General features: G+C 50.8%; 2 protein-coding genes across 7 annotated transcripts in view; one reads left to right on the top strand and one right to left on the bottom strand.

Annotated features, from left to right (window-relative positions):
* The window catches only part of Bcap31 (B-cell receptor-associated protein 31), a 32092-nt gene extending 26351 nt beyond the window's left edge, over nt 1-5741 (top strand). For 3 of the 5 annotated variants that reach the window (XM_006229556.5, XM_006229557.4, XM_039099529.2), the window contains exons 5-8: nt 1954-2089; nt 2996-3116; nt 3846-3946; nt 5324-5736. In XM_006229556.5, the coding sequence (XP_006229618.1) occupies nt 1954-2089; nt 2996-3116; nt 3846-3946; nt 5324-5362 (397 nt within the window). In that variant the 3' untranslated portion in view covers nt 5363-5736. Of the gene's footprint in view, nt 1-1953; nt 2090-2995; nt 3117-3845 lie in introns of all 5 variants that reach the window. The other 2 variants (NM_001004224.1, XM_063279836.1) reach the window with 2 other exon arrangements.
* A 3589-nt stretch (nt 5742-9330) lies between these two features.
* Slc6a8 (solute carrier family 6 member 8) lies at nt 9331-18635 on the bottom strand. Of its 2 annotated transcripts, NM_017348.3 has the most exons (13): nt 17787-18635; nt 16077-16208; nt 14958-15207; nt 14412-14544; nt 13156-13290; nt 12960-13063; nt 12741-12865; nt 12092-12204; nt 11830-11967; nt 11649-11751; nt 11462-11562; nt 11211-11381; nt 9331-10892 (listed from the first exon to the last, which is right to left on the bottom strand). In NM_017348.3, exons 1-13 carry the CDS (start codon nt 18046-18048, stop codon nt 10752-10754), a joined length of 1908 nt encoding a protein of 635 aa, NP_059044.1. In that variant the 5' UTR covers nt 18049-18635; the 3' UTR covers nt 9331-10751. The 2 variants fall into 2 exon arrangements, with proteins under 2 accessions (NP_059044.1, XP_006229673.1); XM_006229611.3 differs by lacking the exon at nt 13156-13290 and having other exon boundaries at nt 17787-18150.
* Nucleotides 18636-18848: the final 213 nt, after the last annotated feature.

Raw genomic sequence — 18848 nt, 5'->3', positions numbered from 1 at the left:
GGGTCTTGTGCTTGGATTTCTGGACTATCCAGGAAACTCTAGTTTACAATATGTGAGGAAGGCCTATGATAGCACTGAACAGCATTGTTGCACTGAGACTGTCGTTCCTGATGGGACCGTCTTTCTGGTTGTGGCAGTTATATATCAGCTGGCTGGCTTCCCTTGGTAACTAGGATGACAGCTGTGGACACTCCCTAGCAGCCATTTGCCCGGCCAGGTAGGAGTGACAAGCCTTGGTTTATCCACTCATCTTCCCTGGGACCCAGCAGTACCTATGGGTCACATCTCTACCACCGGGTGGCACACATGCTCTTCCCTTCATTTCTAGCTATGGGGAGGGCCCTCTTAAACTTTACAAGGACCTGTTCAGGAACCAGGAAGCTTCTGTGCTGGGAGTTGGGGATAATCACACTTGCCTTTCTTACTGGCGTCTCTCTAATTTCTGGCCACTGTGTGTCATGCCCATGACTTCTTGCTGGCTGCTTGGGTGCTTGGTAGCTTCTACTTTCAGTGCTCCAGCCCAGTGGGGGGCAGGCTGGTGGGCAGCTCTGGGCTGAGGCAGGGAAACCTGAGCTCTAGGCCACGAGGTCTGGGCCGCTAATTTTAGAGAGCACATGTCACTGGAAACTCTCTTCTCATGCCAGGAATCAAAAGCTTGGCTCTCTCTCTGTGCCACCAGAGACCCCTGGGAGCTTCTCCCCAAAGCAGGACCCATAGAGTTCCTCTATTCCATATGTACATTCCCAAAAAGGGTTCTTAGAGCCCTTCAGAGCCTGGACTGAGACTGAGAAGAGAGTTCACCTGCTCTGTGCTTCTGGTTCCCTTGCCTGCCCAGGCTGCAGATGGGAATGACAAGAGTCAGACCAGTGCATGATGGGACTAGAGAGACCAGCCCTGGAGCAGACCACCAAGGCTGCTGCTACTATTCTAAGCAAGCACTTTTGTTGCAGTGCCCTGGAACAGGCGTCAGGCATGTTTTCTTCTGTTTTCCCCAGGCCTCTGCATGTACTTTGCCTGACTCCAAGTACTGTGCCTAGATTTTTCCAAGGCATGTGGGCAAGTACTCCCCTTAGTTGGCTGCCTGAGCAGTGCCTTTCTCAAGGCAGTAGCAAGTCCTTTTGTCCTCTCTCTGCTCATTTAGTCTACTGTTCAGGGTGCAGTGCTTATCCTTACCTGCTTACCTACCTTTACAGATGTTCGAGACAGGCAACAGGTATCTTTGTCTTGATTCTTTTTTCTGTGTCCCAAGTAGTTGATTACAGCCTCAGTTTGAGTGCTATTATATAATAGATACGTTGTCCTACCTGGTTGTAAGATATGTTTGAGAAGGAAATTTAGAGGAGAAGAGGTTTTTTCTACTCATGTTGAGACCTGGAAGCTAAGAGAGAGTATGTTTCCCAATGTAGGTTTTAGAGGCCAGTAGATAGGAGTTGGAATTATAGCTATGTGTATTTCTCTCCTAGACATTTCTTTAACTTAGACACATTGCTTCACCCTGCTAAACCTTGTTTTTTTGTCAAATGAGAATAGTAGTAGTAACTACCTCATGAAGTAGCTATGAGGAATTCATTTGGCATGTTGGAAGTATCCAAATTTATTATCTTAACATTGTTCTCCTAGGGAGGCAAGCCTGGCCTCGCAGGAAGGAAAACAGTGCTGAGGCTTGTCTAGCACATCTAGGCCCTCACCTGGAAAGTGCTGGTGTTCCAAGACCTATTGCTATATAGCTAGGCCATGCATGGGTGTGTTCCTGCTTCTGATCTCTGCCTGAGATACTTCCCAGGGGCCCAGTGCAGCTGTTAGGAGGGGGTAGAAGCCCAATTCCTGGGCCCCACTTTGTGTTGCCAGATCCAGGCTGGAGGCAGGGTAGGCAGGTAGCAGCCAAGAAGAGTTCTTGCCAAGCCCTTGCTCTCATGCTTCTCACTTTTCCCTTCTTTTTGTAAACAATTGCAGCCTGCTTAGACGCCTGGTGACTCTCATCTCCCAGCAGGCCACACTGCTGGCCTCCAATGAAGCCTTTAAAAAGCAGGCAGAAAGTGCCAGTGAGGCAGCCAAGAAATACATGGAGGAGAATGATCAGCTAAAGAAGGTAATTCTGCCCTTACAACTTAAGTGGGATGCCCAGGTCCACAGTGCTAGTGCCACATCTCTAAGATCCACAGTAGTTACTATTAGGCTGGGGCCTGTGTGAGAATACTGGTCCCTGATAAAGGAGTTTTTAGTAGGTAGAAAGGATCTAGGATGACTGGTGCCTTCTCTTCATTCGTGAGGACACAATAGAGGAAGAAGGTATTACAATCGTTGTCTCCATATACTGGTTCCAGTGACAGTTTTTGCCTCTTTTGTTTTGTTTTTATGAGAATGACTCTGGGAACAGAGACCTGTGCTGAAGAAGACTCTTATTCTTTAGAAGTTAGTTATTAGTTGCAATCATTTATGAACATGACGCTGATGGATCCCTTGGTTTAAGAAGGAGCAGAGACTAATTTGTTGGCCTGTCAGAGGACATGTAATATAAGCCAAGCTGGGAAGGAGAGTGATGGTTTAGAGATTGGTAGGGTGCAGTTGAATATAAGCAGATTTTGGAGTCATTGGCTGTAGTGAGCTGCAACAGTCAGGGAAGAGAATGAATAGGTGTAGTTCTTTAGGTTATCTGGGCCAAGAGCTCCTGGTGACAGCAAGTTGGGTTACTGGTTTGATGGGTAAACACAGAGCCATTGAACTTTACTGGTGGGAAGATAGGCCTAGAGGCCAGGGTAGGCAGAGTGCATAGCCCATGAATGAGCTTGCAGCTGATGCTCCTTTCCTTAGTAGCTAACTATATCCTGGTCTGTGCCTGGGAGCTCCATAGTGGCCCAGTTTTGTATTGATATTTCCAAAATGGTCAGTAATTGCTCAAAGTAGCTTGAGAAATCAAAGTTCTATGGAGTACACTGGCCTGGAACTTCACCTTCACTTCCTTCTGAATAACCCAAGTGCTTGACATTTTCCCTAGGGAACTGCTGAGGATGGAGGCAAGTTGGATGTTGGGAGTCCTGAAATGAAGTTAGAGGAGAACAAGATCCTGAAGACTGATCTGAAGAAGCTAAAAGATGAGCTGGCCAGCACCAAGAAAAGTGAGGATGGCTGTCCTGATACACCCAGAAGCTCCACTATCCATTTATGCCCCATGGATCAAGTATTATTAGTACACTTCATGTGAAAGCACACAAATAGCACTCCACACCTTCAACCCAAATGGAATCAAACAAGTTCATGGCTAGAGCATCTCAGTGATTCGAGTAGGCCTTGGAGAAACCCTAACAGCTACTGGGCATGCTTTAGTAGTGCTCACTAGGGGTTTCCCATTAAGACAGGCAGGCATGGGGGATGCCCAAGATGCCTTGGAACCAAGAACAAAAAAGTGTGGAGAAGAATTTGTGTGATCATTCTCCCTTTCTCCCTTATTTTTTCCTCCTCACTCCTAGATTAATTCCAGATTTATTCAGCACTGTAGGTGTTGGCCAGTGTCACTAGGGGTCTTGATGCTGGGATTTTGCTTATTGCCTCTCACTGCCCACCAGTTAAAAGGTAACCCCTTCTGGGAACGGTTAGTGTCCCTCCATTTAAAGGACTAAGGGGGCTGGTGCTCTGATTTTTTTATTCCATCTAGCTGTTGGGTTATCCCTTCCTTACAACTTTCCTCTAGAGGTTTATAAAGACAGAAACATTGACAAACTTTGGAACCTTATCTGTATAACCATTTTTGCGACAGGTTTAAAGCAGGTTCCCATGTTTTAAGCAGGTAGCCCCCCCCCCCCTTAGGTAATCCTTTGATTTCTTCCTGTATTCATTTGTATTGTTAGAACTTGAGAAAGCTGAAAACGAGGCTCTGGCTATGCAGAAGCAGTCTGAGGGCCTTACCAAAGAATATGACCGTCTGCTAGAAGAGCACGCCAAGCTGCAGGTCAGTGTTTCCCTATCTGTAGGTGGCAGGTTAGGGTTAGGGCCCTACACAGTTCCTAGAGGTACTAAGGAGCCTATTGCCTCCTTTGTTGCTGAGTGTAGGCTTAGAGCAGACCCAGCTGTCAGAACCCTTCTTGTAGGAGATGTGGCATGGTACTTACTAGATGATGGGCTAGAACCTGCAAGGTTCAAGGGCAGCCCTTGTCAGTAGATCTACTCTCTGCTCCGAGTCTTTCCTACCATAAATCTAGTCTCAAGCCCCTAAAGAGGGGTTAACATTCTAGGACATCCCAGCTGTGGTGTGCTGTTTCATTAGGAACGTACATGGGGAAGCTGGGTATGGTAGCCATACCTGAAGTGCTAGTACTTTAGGAAGCTGAGGCTGGAGAGTTGAGAAAACTCCAGGTCAGCCTAGGCTACATACTAAGACACTGCTTCAAAAAAAAAACCCTCAACATTGTAGAGACCTACTTTTGTCCACCTCTCCTGTGGAATGGGGCAGGGGGAAGGGTAATATTTAGCGAAGTCTGAAGTAAGTGAAGAGAAAGCCTCAAAGGTCACCTTACCTGGTAAGTACTATTTGTTGATCTGAGTTTTCAGGCTAGGCTCACAACTCCAGATAAGGCTGGAAGTTCAGATGGTCAGGAAGATTTGTTTGGTTTACATCAGGTAATAGGAAGGGCCCATCCCCACAGGGAGTGCGTGAGCCCTCAGAATATACTAAGCTATCTGGGCAGGACTTGGGGGTTGGGTCTCTGTATCTATTCACATGTTTGTATTTGTATAGTGGACACTAGAGGATAACCTTGGATATCACTCTTCAAGAGCTATCCATTTTATTTATGAGACCGAATATCTCATTTGCCTAGAGCTTACCAAGCAGACTTGCTACCTAGCTATAGGACTCTAACATGCCTCTCCAGCTCTGAGATTACAAGTATGCCTTACTACTTGTAGAGTCTGGCCTCCTATGTATCTTAGGATTGAACCCAGATCCTCATGCTTTTATGGCAGATGCTATCTCCTAACCCCCAAGGATTTGGGTTTTAATGGAAGGTATACAGTTGTGAAAAGGCCCTACATTGGGACTTAAAGACTAGCCCAAGTGTGCTCTGGAGGAGGTCTTAGTTCTGATCCCATTGTAGTAGACTCCTCCAACTGCCAGTCCTCCCCTGGCATTAGGCCCAGGGTCTTCCCTAGTGGGTGGGATAGGCTGGCAAGCTTTAGGGTGCTATTGGGGCTAGGGCACCTTGCTTGCCTAGGTACTTGTTATTAACAGGAGTGGGGAACCAAGTGCTTGGGGACATAGTACTAGAGGCCAAAGGGGTGGGCCCAGGTCCTGCTAACTTCGTTCTTTGGGGTTTCTTTCCTTTTCCAGGCCTCAGTACGTGGTCCCTCAGACAAGAAGGAGGAGTAAAGACTTGGTTTTTCCCTGCCTGTAGCTGGCTTATACTTGACCCATGCTTACTGCTTCCTTGGAGCCCAGCCTGTCCCTCTGGTACTTGGTTTATTCCCTTCCATTTCCCCAATTTTCTTCCATGGCTTATAGATCATTTTGGCCCCATTACACATACTACTCTTATACCAAAAAGGACCTGATTGTTGTTCATTCACAGTAATTTTGCCACTGTTCTGCCTGGCCAGGGCACTTTCCACTCCTAGAAGTGTAGAAAAGCACTGGTGACCTGGGCTGCACTTGTACTCCATTTTATTTTGCCATGTATCCTAAAAGAGGCTGCTGTTAAGCAGGTCAACTGTTTTATCCTGAGGGGAATAAATGTTGTTATGTTACAAGGTGTTTGTGTCTAACTGAGGCTTTGAGGATGATTCTGCTGTTCCTCTCTCAAAGTTAGTGTCCAGAAAGACTGCAGAGGCTCAGTCTTTACTTTTCTTGAGCTTGTCTTAGTCCCTGAAGACCAAACTCACATTTGCCCTCAAAGCTCCTGCTCTCTGCCTCTGCCCTACCTCTTCCTTTCAGTCAGGAAAACTCTGCTTTATGACTCTTAGGGAGTGTCTGTCTTGTCAGTCTCCCTGGGAGTTGGCAACTATCTGGGAAGCCTGGTAAACCAGCAGGACTTCCTGGTGCCTTCTCTTACTTCTTATTCATCACATTCAGGACAGATAGAATGTGGCAGAGTGCCACCAGTCACTCCCTGCCCAACCCCCTCCTGAAGGTTTACAGCATGACCTCTGACTAATGCTGACTGGGGAAAGGAGACTGTCCTTGGCAGTGACCTAGAGCTTGCTACTGCAGAACAAGGCAGTGGAGAGGGGCTTCAAGGCAGTAGAGAAAGGACTGCAGAGTGCTTGGGTCTTTACTACCCACCAACCCTGAAGAGTTACTAGATGTGGTTTTGCCTCTGCACTGGCTTACTTTGCTGACAGGTCTCATGCCCTCACTGCTTGCCTCCTTATAACAAGATCAGCCTGTAGCTAGGCTGCTTTCTAGCAGAGCACAAGAAAGGGTCTATCCCTAATCAGATGTTTATTGTTCCTACCCTGCCCTCCTCCATCAGCCTTCCCTTGAAGGATGTGTGCTATGCCTACTGTCTGTGAAAACTGGCTAGAGGGATTATGGGAGCAGGTTAGAAGTGTCTTTTGGAATTGGAGTGACTCCTGAAGATGTTGGTGTTGGCTAGGTGGTTGTCAGCTAACTATGTTCCTACTCTTGTCTGACCTGTATGGGACTAGGCCAAGCAGCAGCCTTCTCAAGTATTCTGTTACTCTTCCCCACCCACAAAGCATGGCTGCCCTGTGAGGAGTCCACCCCCTTCCCAGCAGTCTAGAGGTGGTGCCTATGGGGGCAGGAGCATTCAGGTAACACCCTCTGTTTGCTATGCCAAGACTTAGGACTAGTCTACTTTTCCAGGAAGTGTTCTGGACTACTTTGGGCTTTCCTGAGCTTGCTTGTCTGTGCTTTGGAAGGCTAAAGTCCAGATCACCTCTATTGCCTTTCCACTCTGACCCTGGCCACTACCCTCTCTGGCCCAGCTTCTGGGGCATCCTGTCTGATGGTTTACCACTCCATTTTCTCAATCTACTTGGACTTTTTGATCTGTTTCTTAAACCTTTGTATAGGAGTAGGTTTCCTGAGTAAATAGGAATCTATTGTTGTAGCACCCAGTTAAAATAACACAGCTCTGTGAGGTAGCCTTCTATGAAGTTACCATTTTCTGTCTCTGAAGTTGACCGGTTGCTGAGAAGTCCTTTTGCTTGAAGGAGAGGTGAGAGCTCTCATCCTGAACAGAGCCTGAGGCAGTGAACTCCTTCTTTCTCATGGGTGGAGTTAGTTGAAAGGGTGGTATAAGGCCAGGGGGGTGTTCTAGTAGACCTTAGGAAGATCTTCTGCAGCTAAAGATAACATGCTGAGATTTAGGGATAAGAGCAAATGAGTGGCTCTCTGGGCAAGAACAGAGGCTTGTAAAGGAAGACAAACTGAAGACAAGTGCTGAGGGCAGGGAGGCTATAGTCTGTACCAGGTGATGACTCCTTCCTGTTCTGTGTGGAACAGAACCACTTTGTACAGAACAGAACTAGGGTTGTCTGGTTACCAACCCTCCTGTGACGCCACCTACTCCTCAGAGACTGCCCTCTGTGCACTAGGTCCCACCCTTCCAAGCTTTATTTACATTGTGGTAAAGCATAAATATATATACTTGTAACATCCTAAAACATCTTTACCATTTCCGAGCACATAGTTTTGATGCCATTAAGCATTTGCACATGTAGAAAACTTGATGCCATGTCTCATCATTCTATTCAGTCTCTAGATTTGACTGCTCTAGGAGTTTCTTGTGAGTAGCATCATACAATGTTCTTTCAGAAGTAGCTCATTTCACCAATTATTGTGTCCTTCAGGGCTATCCATACAGCATATATCTCAATTTCCTTTTTCGGGCTAAATAAAATTGCATTCTGTGAATAAGCAATACTTTGTTCATACATTCATGTACAATTTGAGTCTCTCCCTTCCTCCATTGGGCATTGAACCTAGGGTGTTCCACATGCTAGGCAAGTGTTTTACTTCTCAGCTGTATCTCCTGCTCTTTATGTGTTTTGAGACAATCTTCATAGGTTGTTCAGGATGGCTTTAAACTTGTCCTGTAGCCCAGGAAGACTTTGATTTTGCAATTCCCCCATGCCATAGCCCCCCAAATAGCTGGGAAGGTCAGACTCCACTAATTCCACCCTCTCCACAGCTGGTGCCTTTGGCAGTCCTGGGAATTAATCCCAGGACCTTGTATCCACTAAGTGCTCTGTCATTGATCAGCTACTAGGAAAGCCTTGAACTCTCTGTAGCACATGCAGCCTTGAACTTTTGATCCTCCTGCTTCAGCCACCTGAGTAGCTGGTTTGATAGGCTTATGCTACCTGGCCTAGCTGACTTTTTGAATTCCCATTTTTTAAATGAGGCTTTTGCATGTTGCACAAGACCACTCTTGTCTGGGTCCCTATAGTCTTTGCCACACAGTAAACTATATATAGCACCATCATCTTTGACCCTTGAAGGCCAGTCAGAGCCCAGGATGTTTTATATCTCTGAGTCTTCCTCTGTACCCACTTAAGCTCCACCCCCAGATCAGGACTCGTGTGGTGAGTACTTCAGAAGTTTTAGCTCCAGGCCAAACTTTCTAGAACTGCAAAGTCCTGTGTCCATTTGCCAACCAAAGATCTCTACTTGGATGACATTTCCCAGATGACATGCCCAAAGCCAACTCCCAATTGTCCCCATCACAGGACCTGGCAGCACCCTTCTTCCTGTGGCTCAAGCCAAATCTCTGTTGTTTATCTTGACTCCTCAATTCTATATCATGTAGTCATCCACAGTCCCTTCTGTTCCTGCCAGGAAAGAAGACCCCAATCCAAAGAACCTCCCCCACCCAACTCCATTGCCACCAGACAGGTCCAGGTGCTGATGCCTAGTCCCTGGATCATTGCCCCAGCTTACCTCTTACTATCTGTGATCCTAGTGTACCCTTTACTTTTAGATCTTGGAAGGCTACTTGCTCAGAAACATACTCTCTTGATTCACCTGCCTCAATATCTCAAGTTTGGGGCTTATAGGCATGAGCCACCATGCTTGGTTTAGAAAAATTCTTGGAATAACTTATAGCTACAGACTCTCTCTGCTGCATTTGTTCCTATTCAACTTACTGTCACCCCCATGCTCTTCAGTCTAGGGGCTTGAGGCTTCCTTCCCTGCTTCAGTTTCTGACATGCTACTAGGTGCAGAATCGCTCAGAATGGGCTTTAGTGAATGCTAGCCTGGTGCTGCCAGGGCCTGTGATGGGGACAATTGGGACTTGGCTTTGAGCATTTCATCTGGTTCCCACACCTGCATCCCCACCTCATTCCTCTTCCAGAGAAGCAGAAACAGGAGCCAACTTTGGAAAATGAAGTGTTTTTATTGCTATGTTTGCAGTGGCTTTTTTAGCACAGTAAGAATGTCCCCAAAGGCTTGCACCCTTACCCAGCCCCACCTCCCTGGCTTAGTCCAGCTCTGTGTGAAGAAAGCCTTTCTAATGGCTACTTGGCTGTTTCAGGCTTGATGGGACACAGATGTGGGTTTAAGCTGCTACACGGAAGACTTGAGATGTCGAAAGCACATCAGCCTTTAGCTTGGAAGTGGAAGCCATACCCAGGATCCCTTCCCTGGGCTATGTCCATGGGAAATCCCTGCAATCATGCCCAGCCCAGGGAGCTGGGTGTGGGCAAGTCTGAGCATGTCAGGTGAGCAGACCCAGATTCCCTGGGATAATGTTACAGCCTTCTACCCCACAGACTTAGAGGCAAAGGAACAGTGTGGGGACACCATTGAGGCTCCCACCTTCCTACTCCAGTCTCTGGCTGGAGACCATACAGAACATCCACACAAACAGACTCACATATTCAACAGCCTGAAGCTTTTGTTTTGCCTATGAAAATTAAGTCTATAAATTCACACTCCTTGGCTAGGGTCAGAGAAGGTGGGGATGTCAAGGAAAGGAGTGGAAATGGGGGATGGTGGGGGCTTTTTAGAAATATACAAGCAGAAGTCTCACTCTCAAGTTTTTTTTTCTTATAAAATGTGCAAAATATAAGCCTCCTTTGCCCAGAGGCTCTGTTTACTTCTGGTATTCACCTTCACTAAGAGATAAGAGATCTACACACACACACACACACACACACACACACACACACACACACACACACACACACACACATCACACAGAGACAGACGTGCACTCAGACCCAAGCTCACACAATTAATATTGGTGGCAATTGGCGCAGGAACACAAGGTTCCATTGCTGACTGGCTCTCTAGCTTCTAGAATAGGGGCGGGAAGAGTTCTAATTGAGCTGAAATATTCACCTTGGTTCCACTGTCCCTCTCTTGCCTCCCCTCCTGTCCTACTGTTATTTTCCCTCCTCTCCTGTTCCCCAAGCTGCCACTGTTGGTTCTAGGGCAAAGGTGTGTTACAGAGCAGAGCTTGGGAGGCAGGCAGATGGGCTTGGCAAGGCTAGGAGATGGGTCCTGGGCACTGGGAAGAAGGAAAGGAGGTGGGGACTGGAAGCAACGAAAATACCAGCGTAGTTGTGGGGTGGGGAGGAGAGGCATCTATTTTTGGTGGGTTGTGATGTTTTTGGCGTTTTATTAAAAATGGAAAAAGTTGTTTTTGTTAGCACTCATGGTGCTTCCTCCCTTTCCCCAGGCAGATCCCCAAACTGTCAAGGAAAGGCAAGCCCCCGAGGGATGGGTGGGGGCTAAAGCTGGGGCTGCTATGGCTACCAAAGGATGAGCTGGTGATGTGAGCTGGGGGTGCCTGTCACATGACACTCTCCACCACGACGACCTTGCTGCTCTCGGACACGGGAGTCAGGGTGGTCAGGCCCCTGACATCTGCATCCTGAGCTCTGTATTCCAAGTGATGGAGGCCCCAGATAGGCTGGGTCAGGTGCTGCCATCGCTGTGGGAGAGGAGGGCATGCTGAACTTCCCATGGGTCACATGCAACTGCTTCCACCTCTCTAGCTCCTACTATCTGCCACTGAGACAGGTGTGCTTCCCTATGGGCACCCTTTTCAGGCCCTGCTCCCTGTAATGGGAAGCAGGGTTAAGTAGTCCTTGTGTGGAGCCAGGAAAGTGAGATGTGGGTCTTGCTTCCTTGCTACCACATGAGGCCATAATGGGTCAACTTTCCTTCCACCTATTGCCCCCACCAATGTGAGCTGGCCATGCTTCCGAGTGATGGACTGTTCCTTTGAGGAAAGAGGAAGGAACCTTACCTCTGCCATGGTTCCTTTTGCCCTGAGGAGACAGCCCAGGAGGTGGAGGGGCACACAGAGCATAGAAGAGAGTGCAAAGGCCCAGCCCATAGCTTCACCCCACCATGGGTACACGTAGGTATTGTTGTAGACCAGTGGCTTGTAGTACACAACATTGAAGATGAAGATGCCCTATGGACACAGATGCCTGCAGTCACTGGGGCCCCACTACCCCACTACCCCACACCACTTGCCCACTTCCCTAGCCTTACCATGCAGACCAGTGGGGTGAAGAAGGACCAGCACCATTTCATCCAAGGGCAAGGTCGGTACCCAATCATACAGGCAATATCGTCCATGAAGCGGTCAGCTCCTGGAACAGACAGGAAGGCTAGAGTTGGAGACCATCCATCCTCATTCCACCCACAATTTCTAACCCAGCCCTTCATTTTGACCTACCATAAACCCAAGCCACCACCACACACTCCCAAAAGGCTTGCCAAAGCAGGGTAGTGCCACTAGCTGAGTAGTAGTCAAACAGCTGGAAGACGTACATCCCGCCCTGAGGAACAGAGTCAGGTCAGGGAAGATGATGGTCCATGGGTGGAAACTGACAGTAACCCACCTTACCCCCACTTACATCAGTCACCATGGAGAGATCGATGACAAAGCAGAGGGCACAACAGAGGGCCACGGAGATCTCCCTTTGAAAACGGAAGTAGTAGGAGGCCGGGAGGAGATCCAGGAGCCCAGTGATGAAGCCCTCCACACCTACAAACTGTGGCCAGGGCAGTTCAGGCCCAGGTCCCCATGTCCCCGTGCACCACTTGCCCAATGTGCCAAATCCCCTGACCACCACCAGCCCCTACCCCATTCCTGCCCTAGATAGAGCTCCTGCAAACCTGGCTGTCCAGACCGAGCAGCAGCAGCATGAAGAAGAACAAGGCAGCCCAGAGTGGGGCCACAGGCATCAGTGTGACAGCCCGTGGGTAGGCAATGAAGGCTAGACCAGGCCCTGAGTGCAAAGATGCAGGGTGAGACTGGCCCTCAGCACCATCCTGAGTACCCTGATGCCTAAGGTCACACCCATCCCCCAGGTGATAAAATAATAAAAATCTGAGGACTATTTGTGCCTCAGCATGGCTAAGCCCATTGAGGTCCTACAGGGTCTCATGCCAGAGTTCTAAAAGGCTGTGGTCCCTAGCAGCCCCAACCTGTATTAGCAAGACTCCTGAAAAACCAGCAGTTGCTGGTTGTCCTGGGGTGACACAACAGAGCTGAAGGACCATCTCCTTTTATTCCTATCTATAGCACTCAATGAACATGAAGATATACCCTGCAGTCCTGGGGGTGTGGGTGATAGGGGGGCCCCAGCTCCAGAGGATTACCTTGTCTCAGCTGCATAGAGCCATGCATCCTACCTGCACAGAGCTAGCTAAACTCATCTATCACGTGTCAGTCAGTGTGGGGGGGGGGGCATGCACACTCGTGTGTACCCTACATCAGAGTAGTTCTGCTGCTCTGCAGGTTGGCCAAGGTCAGGCAGCTCACCTGATTCTGCCACCTTGGAGATATGCACACCCTGCTCTGTGGCCATGAAGCCCAGGATGGAGAAGACCACAAAGCCAGCAAAGAAGCTGGTCCCGCTGTTGATGAGTGCCAGGATGATGGCATCCCTGAGGGTGGAGGGGCAGAATATTCTGGTTTAAGCAGTTCCACTACTCCAGGGCAGGGCAAGGCAGGGCAGGCAGGACAGGGGCGGGTGCCTACTTGTAGCAGTTGTTGTTGAAGCGATTGTAGCTGCCTAGGGCTGTGAGGGCCCCCAGGCCGATGGCATAAGAGAAGAAAATCTGGGTCCCAGCATCTATCCATACCTGAAAGGGATGGATCAAGAGAAGAGTCACAAGGGACCCTGCTCAACAGGCGGCATCTCCCAACCCTGTTGCCACAAACTACCTTTCCTCACCTGAGGGGACCCTAGCTTTGACCAGTCAGGCTTGAGATAGTAGATGATACCATCCAGGGCTCCAGGCAGCAGCACCCCTCGCACCAGCAGCACAACGAGGACCACGTAGGGGAATGTAGCAGTGAAGTACACGATCTAGGGGGCCAGGGTGCTCAGAGAGGCTCTGGATCCCTGCTCCCCCTTAAGATGCCTCCTACCTAAACTTGGTGGCTGGTTCCCAGTGCTACTGTGAGCTGATATCAGCAGTCATCTCCCAATTGCAGTCATGCTCAGTTTGGATTAGGAAAGCCAGTAGCACTCATTCTATTCCTGAGTGAGAACTACCCCCAGGAAAGCTAGGAGTCAGGCTGGGGCCCAGGCAGCCTCATAACAGGCTCTAGTTAACTGTAAAAGGAGGGAAGAAACAGGGCCATAGCATTCCAAGGTGAGGGTGCCTAGGTGTATCTAATGTCTAACGAAGGAAAGCAGTCCAGAGTTTGTTCCTATGGGGCATGACTATGTGGATTGGGGCGGGAAAATGTGGGGAGTATGGGCACAGAAAACCTGTGGCAATATTATATGGGTTACAATAAGCTTGGTCCCAAACTCCAGGTCATTCTTGGTAGGCTGCTGGGCTTCTTAGCAGTTAGGGATTTTAGCTAGGCAAGAGAAAGACAAGAGTTGGGTTTGAAGCTTGGTGTTATTGCTAAAGAGGGAGGGAGGGAGACACTCAGCATTTGAGGACCCTGCTGTGAAGAAAGGAGTCTTGATGCTCTGGAGTTTGATCATCCAGGAACCTGACTATGTCTCCTGGCTTAGCAATTTTAATGTGTTGGTTCATCTGTCTCTGTAATCTGAGGAAACCTCTGAAGGAGTCTTCCTTGGGGGCCTGAGGATCACAGAGGTGAGAGCCCTCACAGACCAGGTTCACCCAGAGTGACAAAACCAATTTAGGCATCTAGCAAGGAGTATGAAGAAACAGAAAGAGAGGCAGTAGAAGAGGTAGGAAATGGAAAGGGCCAAGATGGGCGGTGGACATGGGAAAGAAAGGTAGTTACTGTCTGGACCTTTCACTCTCAGGGATGAAGGTCCCTGGAGGTGAACATTGAGAAAGAATCCCCACCAAAAGGTGAGAGTAAAAGGTATGAGTTTAAGAACTTGTCTCTTCTGTAGGCTAGAGCCTCAGTTTAGTCACCTATTGTCATTGTGTCCCTTGTGGACAAGTACACCTCCCAGGCAATGAATGCTGCCCCCACCCTGCATGCCTCCACTTATACCTTTCCTGTTGACTTGACCCCCTTCCACACACAGAAGTAGACCAGCACCCAGCAGGCCAGCAGGCACAGGGTCACTTCCCAGTTGAGGGCTCCTGGAACCTCCAGCCCTGTGGAGAGCCTCAAGACTTTGTTCCTAAGGTAGAAAAGAAAGGAAGGCATCTGAGGGTCATGTCAGCAACAGGCACAGTAACTGGGATTTGCTTTGGAGTTGGCAGGTCCTCCCTCATCACAGCCCTGGTCCAGGCCCCACCATCAGGTGTCTGGAGAACTATCCTGGGTCATCATCCTCACCCCAACCTTCTACAAACATGCAGTTTCAGCTCCATAATGAGGTCAACATGACAGGACAATAGCAAATGTCAAGTTGCTATAGCAGCAATGTCTATTCAAGCCCCGAGACTGGCCTAGGCACTCCTGGAGGATGGGGACAGACAAAACCCAGGAGTGGTTGTTTTGCATCTCTGGCCATGTCTACCGAGGGCTTGACTACATATGGAGAGACCAAGGGATGAGAGGATGGGCTTGGCCCACAGGCACCTGACTCACTCCCAGAACTCGATGACAGGGGACCGTCGGTCAGCAAGCTGGTCACATGTGAGGTTGGCCAAGCTGGCATTGGCACAGTCTTCATGGCGAAAGATCTCTACACAGTCAGGAGTGTTCCAGGTGTGGCCACACGTAGCCCATGGCAAAGTGGTAGTAAAGGACTTGACCAGGTAATAGAAGCCCCAGGCCAGCACCATGATGTAGTAAGTGTTGCAGTAGAAGACAATCACCATGGAGGCATAGCCCAGACCTGAGGATGAGTGAGTAGCTTTGACTTCTGGGCTCCTTTGTGGTCATTTCCTACCACCCCCATTATCTCCCCTTCTAGAACTGACATTCATCCCTGCTGAGCTCCTGACAGGTTGTTCCCTGTATGCCTCCATCCTTCCCTGTACCTTCTTCCTCTTTTCCTCCTGCTAGAGGCTTCTCCAAACTTTTTAAGCCCAATTGTGTGTATCCCAACTCTAGGCTACCTTTTCTGTCTGTCTCCAGCTAAGAATTGCCATGTTCTTTCACTATCTCTGTGCTTCAACTCCTCCACCTAGCCCAGAGCTAAAGGCAGCTCTCCTCTCCTACCTATATGGTTACTACATCCTGTTGATTGTCCAACTTCAAATGCTTTCCCCTTCCCAGGTTCCAGTGCCATCCTGCAGTCACAGAAGGCAAGCCTCTGCCCCATGTTACACAGTAGCCTCCATTTTACATCAGCTGGGAGAGCTTTCTAGTAACCTCAGGAAGTGTGGAAAATACTCACCCCTTTAGAGGGCAACCTTGGCAAATTGCTTCACTCCTGTGTGCCCAGCTTCTTCAAGGACAGTAGCAGGACCTCTGAGGTGAGTCAAGTGTATCCAACAGGTCCTGTCCCTAAGCCTGGGTGTTTCTTTCCCTTTTTAAAAGCCTGCACCCTAGTTCCTGACTCTTCAAATTAATTGTGTGATCCAGTATCCTGCAGACTTTCTCCTAAGCTCAGAGGGGTATTACTTAGCCCCCAAGTCTAGTGCTCATTGAAGAAATCAAAAGACTTCTTCAAGTGGGTCACAGTCATATTGTGTTCCCTGGCCCTCATCCCAATAATTTGAAAAATGGAAGAGCTGAGAGTTGGCCCAGGAGGCAGCTCACCTTTGAATAGGGGACAGATGTTCCAGACATTGATGCTGCCGGCCTTCATGAACTGGCCCAGTGAGATTTCCAGGAAGAAAATGGGGATTCCTCCAACCAGGGCAATCAGGACATAGGGAATAAGGAACACACCTGGAGGAGGAAATGTGGAGTGGGCTCAGGATACCTCCAAATCTCCTCCTGCAGCAGGAGGGGACTTAACCCAAACCTATCAGCCAAGCTGTCCAGGCCTCACACTAGCCCAGACTCCAGAAGTCATAGAAGGCCCAGACAGAGCCCCAGCTTCAGCTTGCACCCCAGTCCCATGACTTCCCACAGAGTGAATCAGCGCAGGGGTGGCCACTGACTCAGAGGCTCAAGGTGAACAATCCCAGGAGGTGAACTCTAGGTCTGTTGAGAGGAGGCTCAGCAGCAGTGTCTAGCCAGTGTTCCCTGTACCATGGAAAGCCCTTGGCTCACTGAAGTCTGAGCCTATAGACACCTAGGGTGAGCTAGCAGGCATTGAAAACACACAGGCTTATGCATGTAGGCCATCTCTTGTGCCACAGTTCTTTTTGGCAGGCAGCAGAACAGGAAGGAATAGCCAGAGTGTGTTCATGTATGCCAGGCTGGGTGCTCAGGAATGGAGGCTTGTCCAAAGGCAGTGAGCACAAGTACCCTGTACTTCGTAATCACAAGAATCCAAGGAGGAAACTGGGTGGGTAGCAATTCTCTGCTTATGGGGTTATTGGTGTAGGATAAAGAGAGACAAATCAAGGAGAGGGGCTGAGGCAGTATTCCAGCAATTATGTGGAGTGGTAGGAAAGGCGAGAGCTGGGCAGCTGATGTTCTGACCTCCTCTTCTTTACTGCTCTCTAGGACCCCTCTCTGTACAGGACCAACTCTCTCTGCTATTCAGTGAGAGCTAATTGCAGTTTACTGGGCTCCAGCACCCAGCATCCTTCCTGTGTGTGACCTTGGACAGAAACCTCCACTCTGGGACTCAGTTTCCCACCCATCACTCAGCTGCTTCAGCTCCCCAGAAATCCAGTACTGTTTTGCAGTCCCGGGACAGGCTAGTACCCACTGCTGTTGCTAAGCTGGGCTTAGGCAACTGGGCATGGGATGTGCATGCAGCCTGTCTAGTGGCGGCGCCAGGCGGGCCAGGCCGCAGACTTCCCAAGCCTGGCTCAAGCACCCAGTGTTCCAAGCCTGGGCCAGAGGGGAGGGGAGAGGAGAGAAGGGAGAAGAGGGAGGAGAGGGGAGAGTGTGGGGGAGGGACAGAGTGGCCCATTGTGTGTGTGTGTATTCCTATGTGCACACGTGGGGGGGTCCACACAATGTATCACTTGTGTGCCTGACCCATGGGGGCAGCCAGGGCTCCTCACCTCCTAGAGCCCCCTCCACTGGGGGCAGGCCTTCCCTTCCCACCTCAATGGCCAATCACTCCCAATGTGGACTGGAAGTCTGGGAGGCAGCCCCTCAGTTCATCTGGAAGCTCTCCTTGATTGCCTCCCCTCCACACTGCCAGGCACATGACCGGCGAGGGGGGTGGAGGCCGCCGTGCTGGGTCACCGAACGCTTGGTTGGTCAGGGGGCACCATGGCCCCCACCCGCTTTGGGCGGGCCTCCCCACCCTCTGGACTTTGCCCCACTGCTCTGGTGGGCCTGTGGCAGGCTGGGGGTGGGAACTGCTGATGAAGACAGGATGCTCGGGATAGGGGCTCTCACCTCCGCCGTTCTTGTAGCACAGGTAGGGGAAGCGCCACACGTTACCGAGGCCCACGGCGAAGCCCACGCACGACATGATGAAGTCCATCTGGCGTGTCCAAGTCTCTCGCGGCGGCACAGCAAGGCGGCTGCTGGGCGCCCCCAGGCCCGCAGGGCCATCGCCCTTGGACGGGGCACCATCGGGCCCGGACACGATGAGAGGACCCTTCTTCTCGTCTCCAGACACGCTATAGATACCGTTTTCAGCGCTCTTCTTCGCCATGGCCCCTGGGGCCGCGAGGCCAGGCCAGGGGTCGCGGCGTCTCGAGGGTGGCGAGCGGGCAAGGGGCTCCGGTGGCACCTGGAGAAAGGGCCCCGAAAGCGCGGGCCCGCCCGGGGGCCTCGGGGGCGGCCGGGCCGGGGGACGGGGCGACGGGCGGGCGGGAGGGGTGCGGGACGGCGGGGGCGGCGCAGTCAGAAGCAGTCCACGAAGCACTTGAAAGTGAGCCTGAAGAATCTCATGTGTGTCGGGGGCCCGGGAGCGCGCGGGCGGCGGCGGAGCCTGGCCGGGCGGCGGCGGCTCCCGAGACTCCTGCCCGCGGCTCGGGCGGCGGCGGCGGCGGTGGCGGCTGCAGCGAGGACTGCTCGCCCTGCCGGAGGCTCACCCTAGCGCGTCGCGGATGGCATCGGACGCCCACTGTCTGCAAGCGGCGGCCGGAGCAAGGGGCCTGCGGCCCGCGGCCCCGGCCCAGCCCCAAGCGGCTGTCCTGCTCGCCCGGGGCTCTGCTAGCACTGGCGGCTCCGGTGGTCTTGGGCACGACTAGCCCCCTCCTTCCCGGCGGCGGCGGCTACAGCCGCTCTCCGGGCCGCGGCGGACTCAAAGATTCGCCAGGGCACTCCAACTGTCTCTCTCTTTCCCAGCGCGACCCGCTGCTGCTTAAGAACCGACTCCTGGTGATGTCACTGTCGCCCCACCCCCACGAATCGGCTGGTCCCCCCTCCCCCTCCATCCCGCCCTCCCTGTCACTCCGCCTACCTCCTCCTCTGGAGGAGAGGCCGCTCCAGTGGGGAGCAGGATGGCTG

The sequence above is a fragment of the Rattus norvegicus genome, chromosome X (assembly GCF_036323735.1).
Source record: "Rattus norvegicus strain BN/NHsdMcwi chromosome X, GRCr8, whole genome shotgun sequence".
Lineage (NCBI taxonomy): Eukaryota > Metazoa > Chordata > Mammalia > Rodentia > Muridae > Rattus > Rattus norvegicus.
The sequence above is the reverse complement of the archived record's forward strand: the minus strand, read 5'-3'. Positions and strand labels throughout refer to the sequence as shown.

Coding starts and splice junctions, on each gene's coding strand:
- Slc6a8 (NM_017348.3), bottom strand. CDS start 18,048: ATGGCGAAGAAGAGCGCTGAAAACGGTATCTATAGCGTGTCTGGAGAC. Junction 12,866..12,959: donor TTCAACAACAACTGCTACAA/GTAGGCACCCGC, acceptor CTCCACCCTCAG/GGATGCCATCATCCTGGCAC. Junction 11,968..12,091: donor TGCTCGGTCTGGACAGCCAG/GTTTGCAGGAGC, acceptor CCCTGGCCACAG/TTTGTAGGTGTGGAGGGCTT.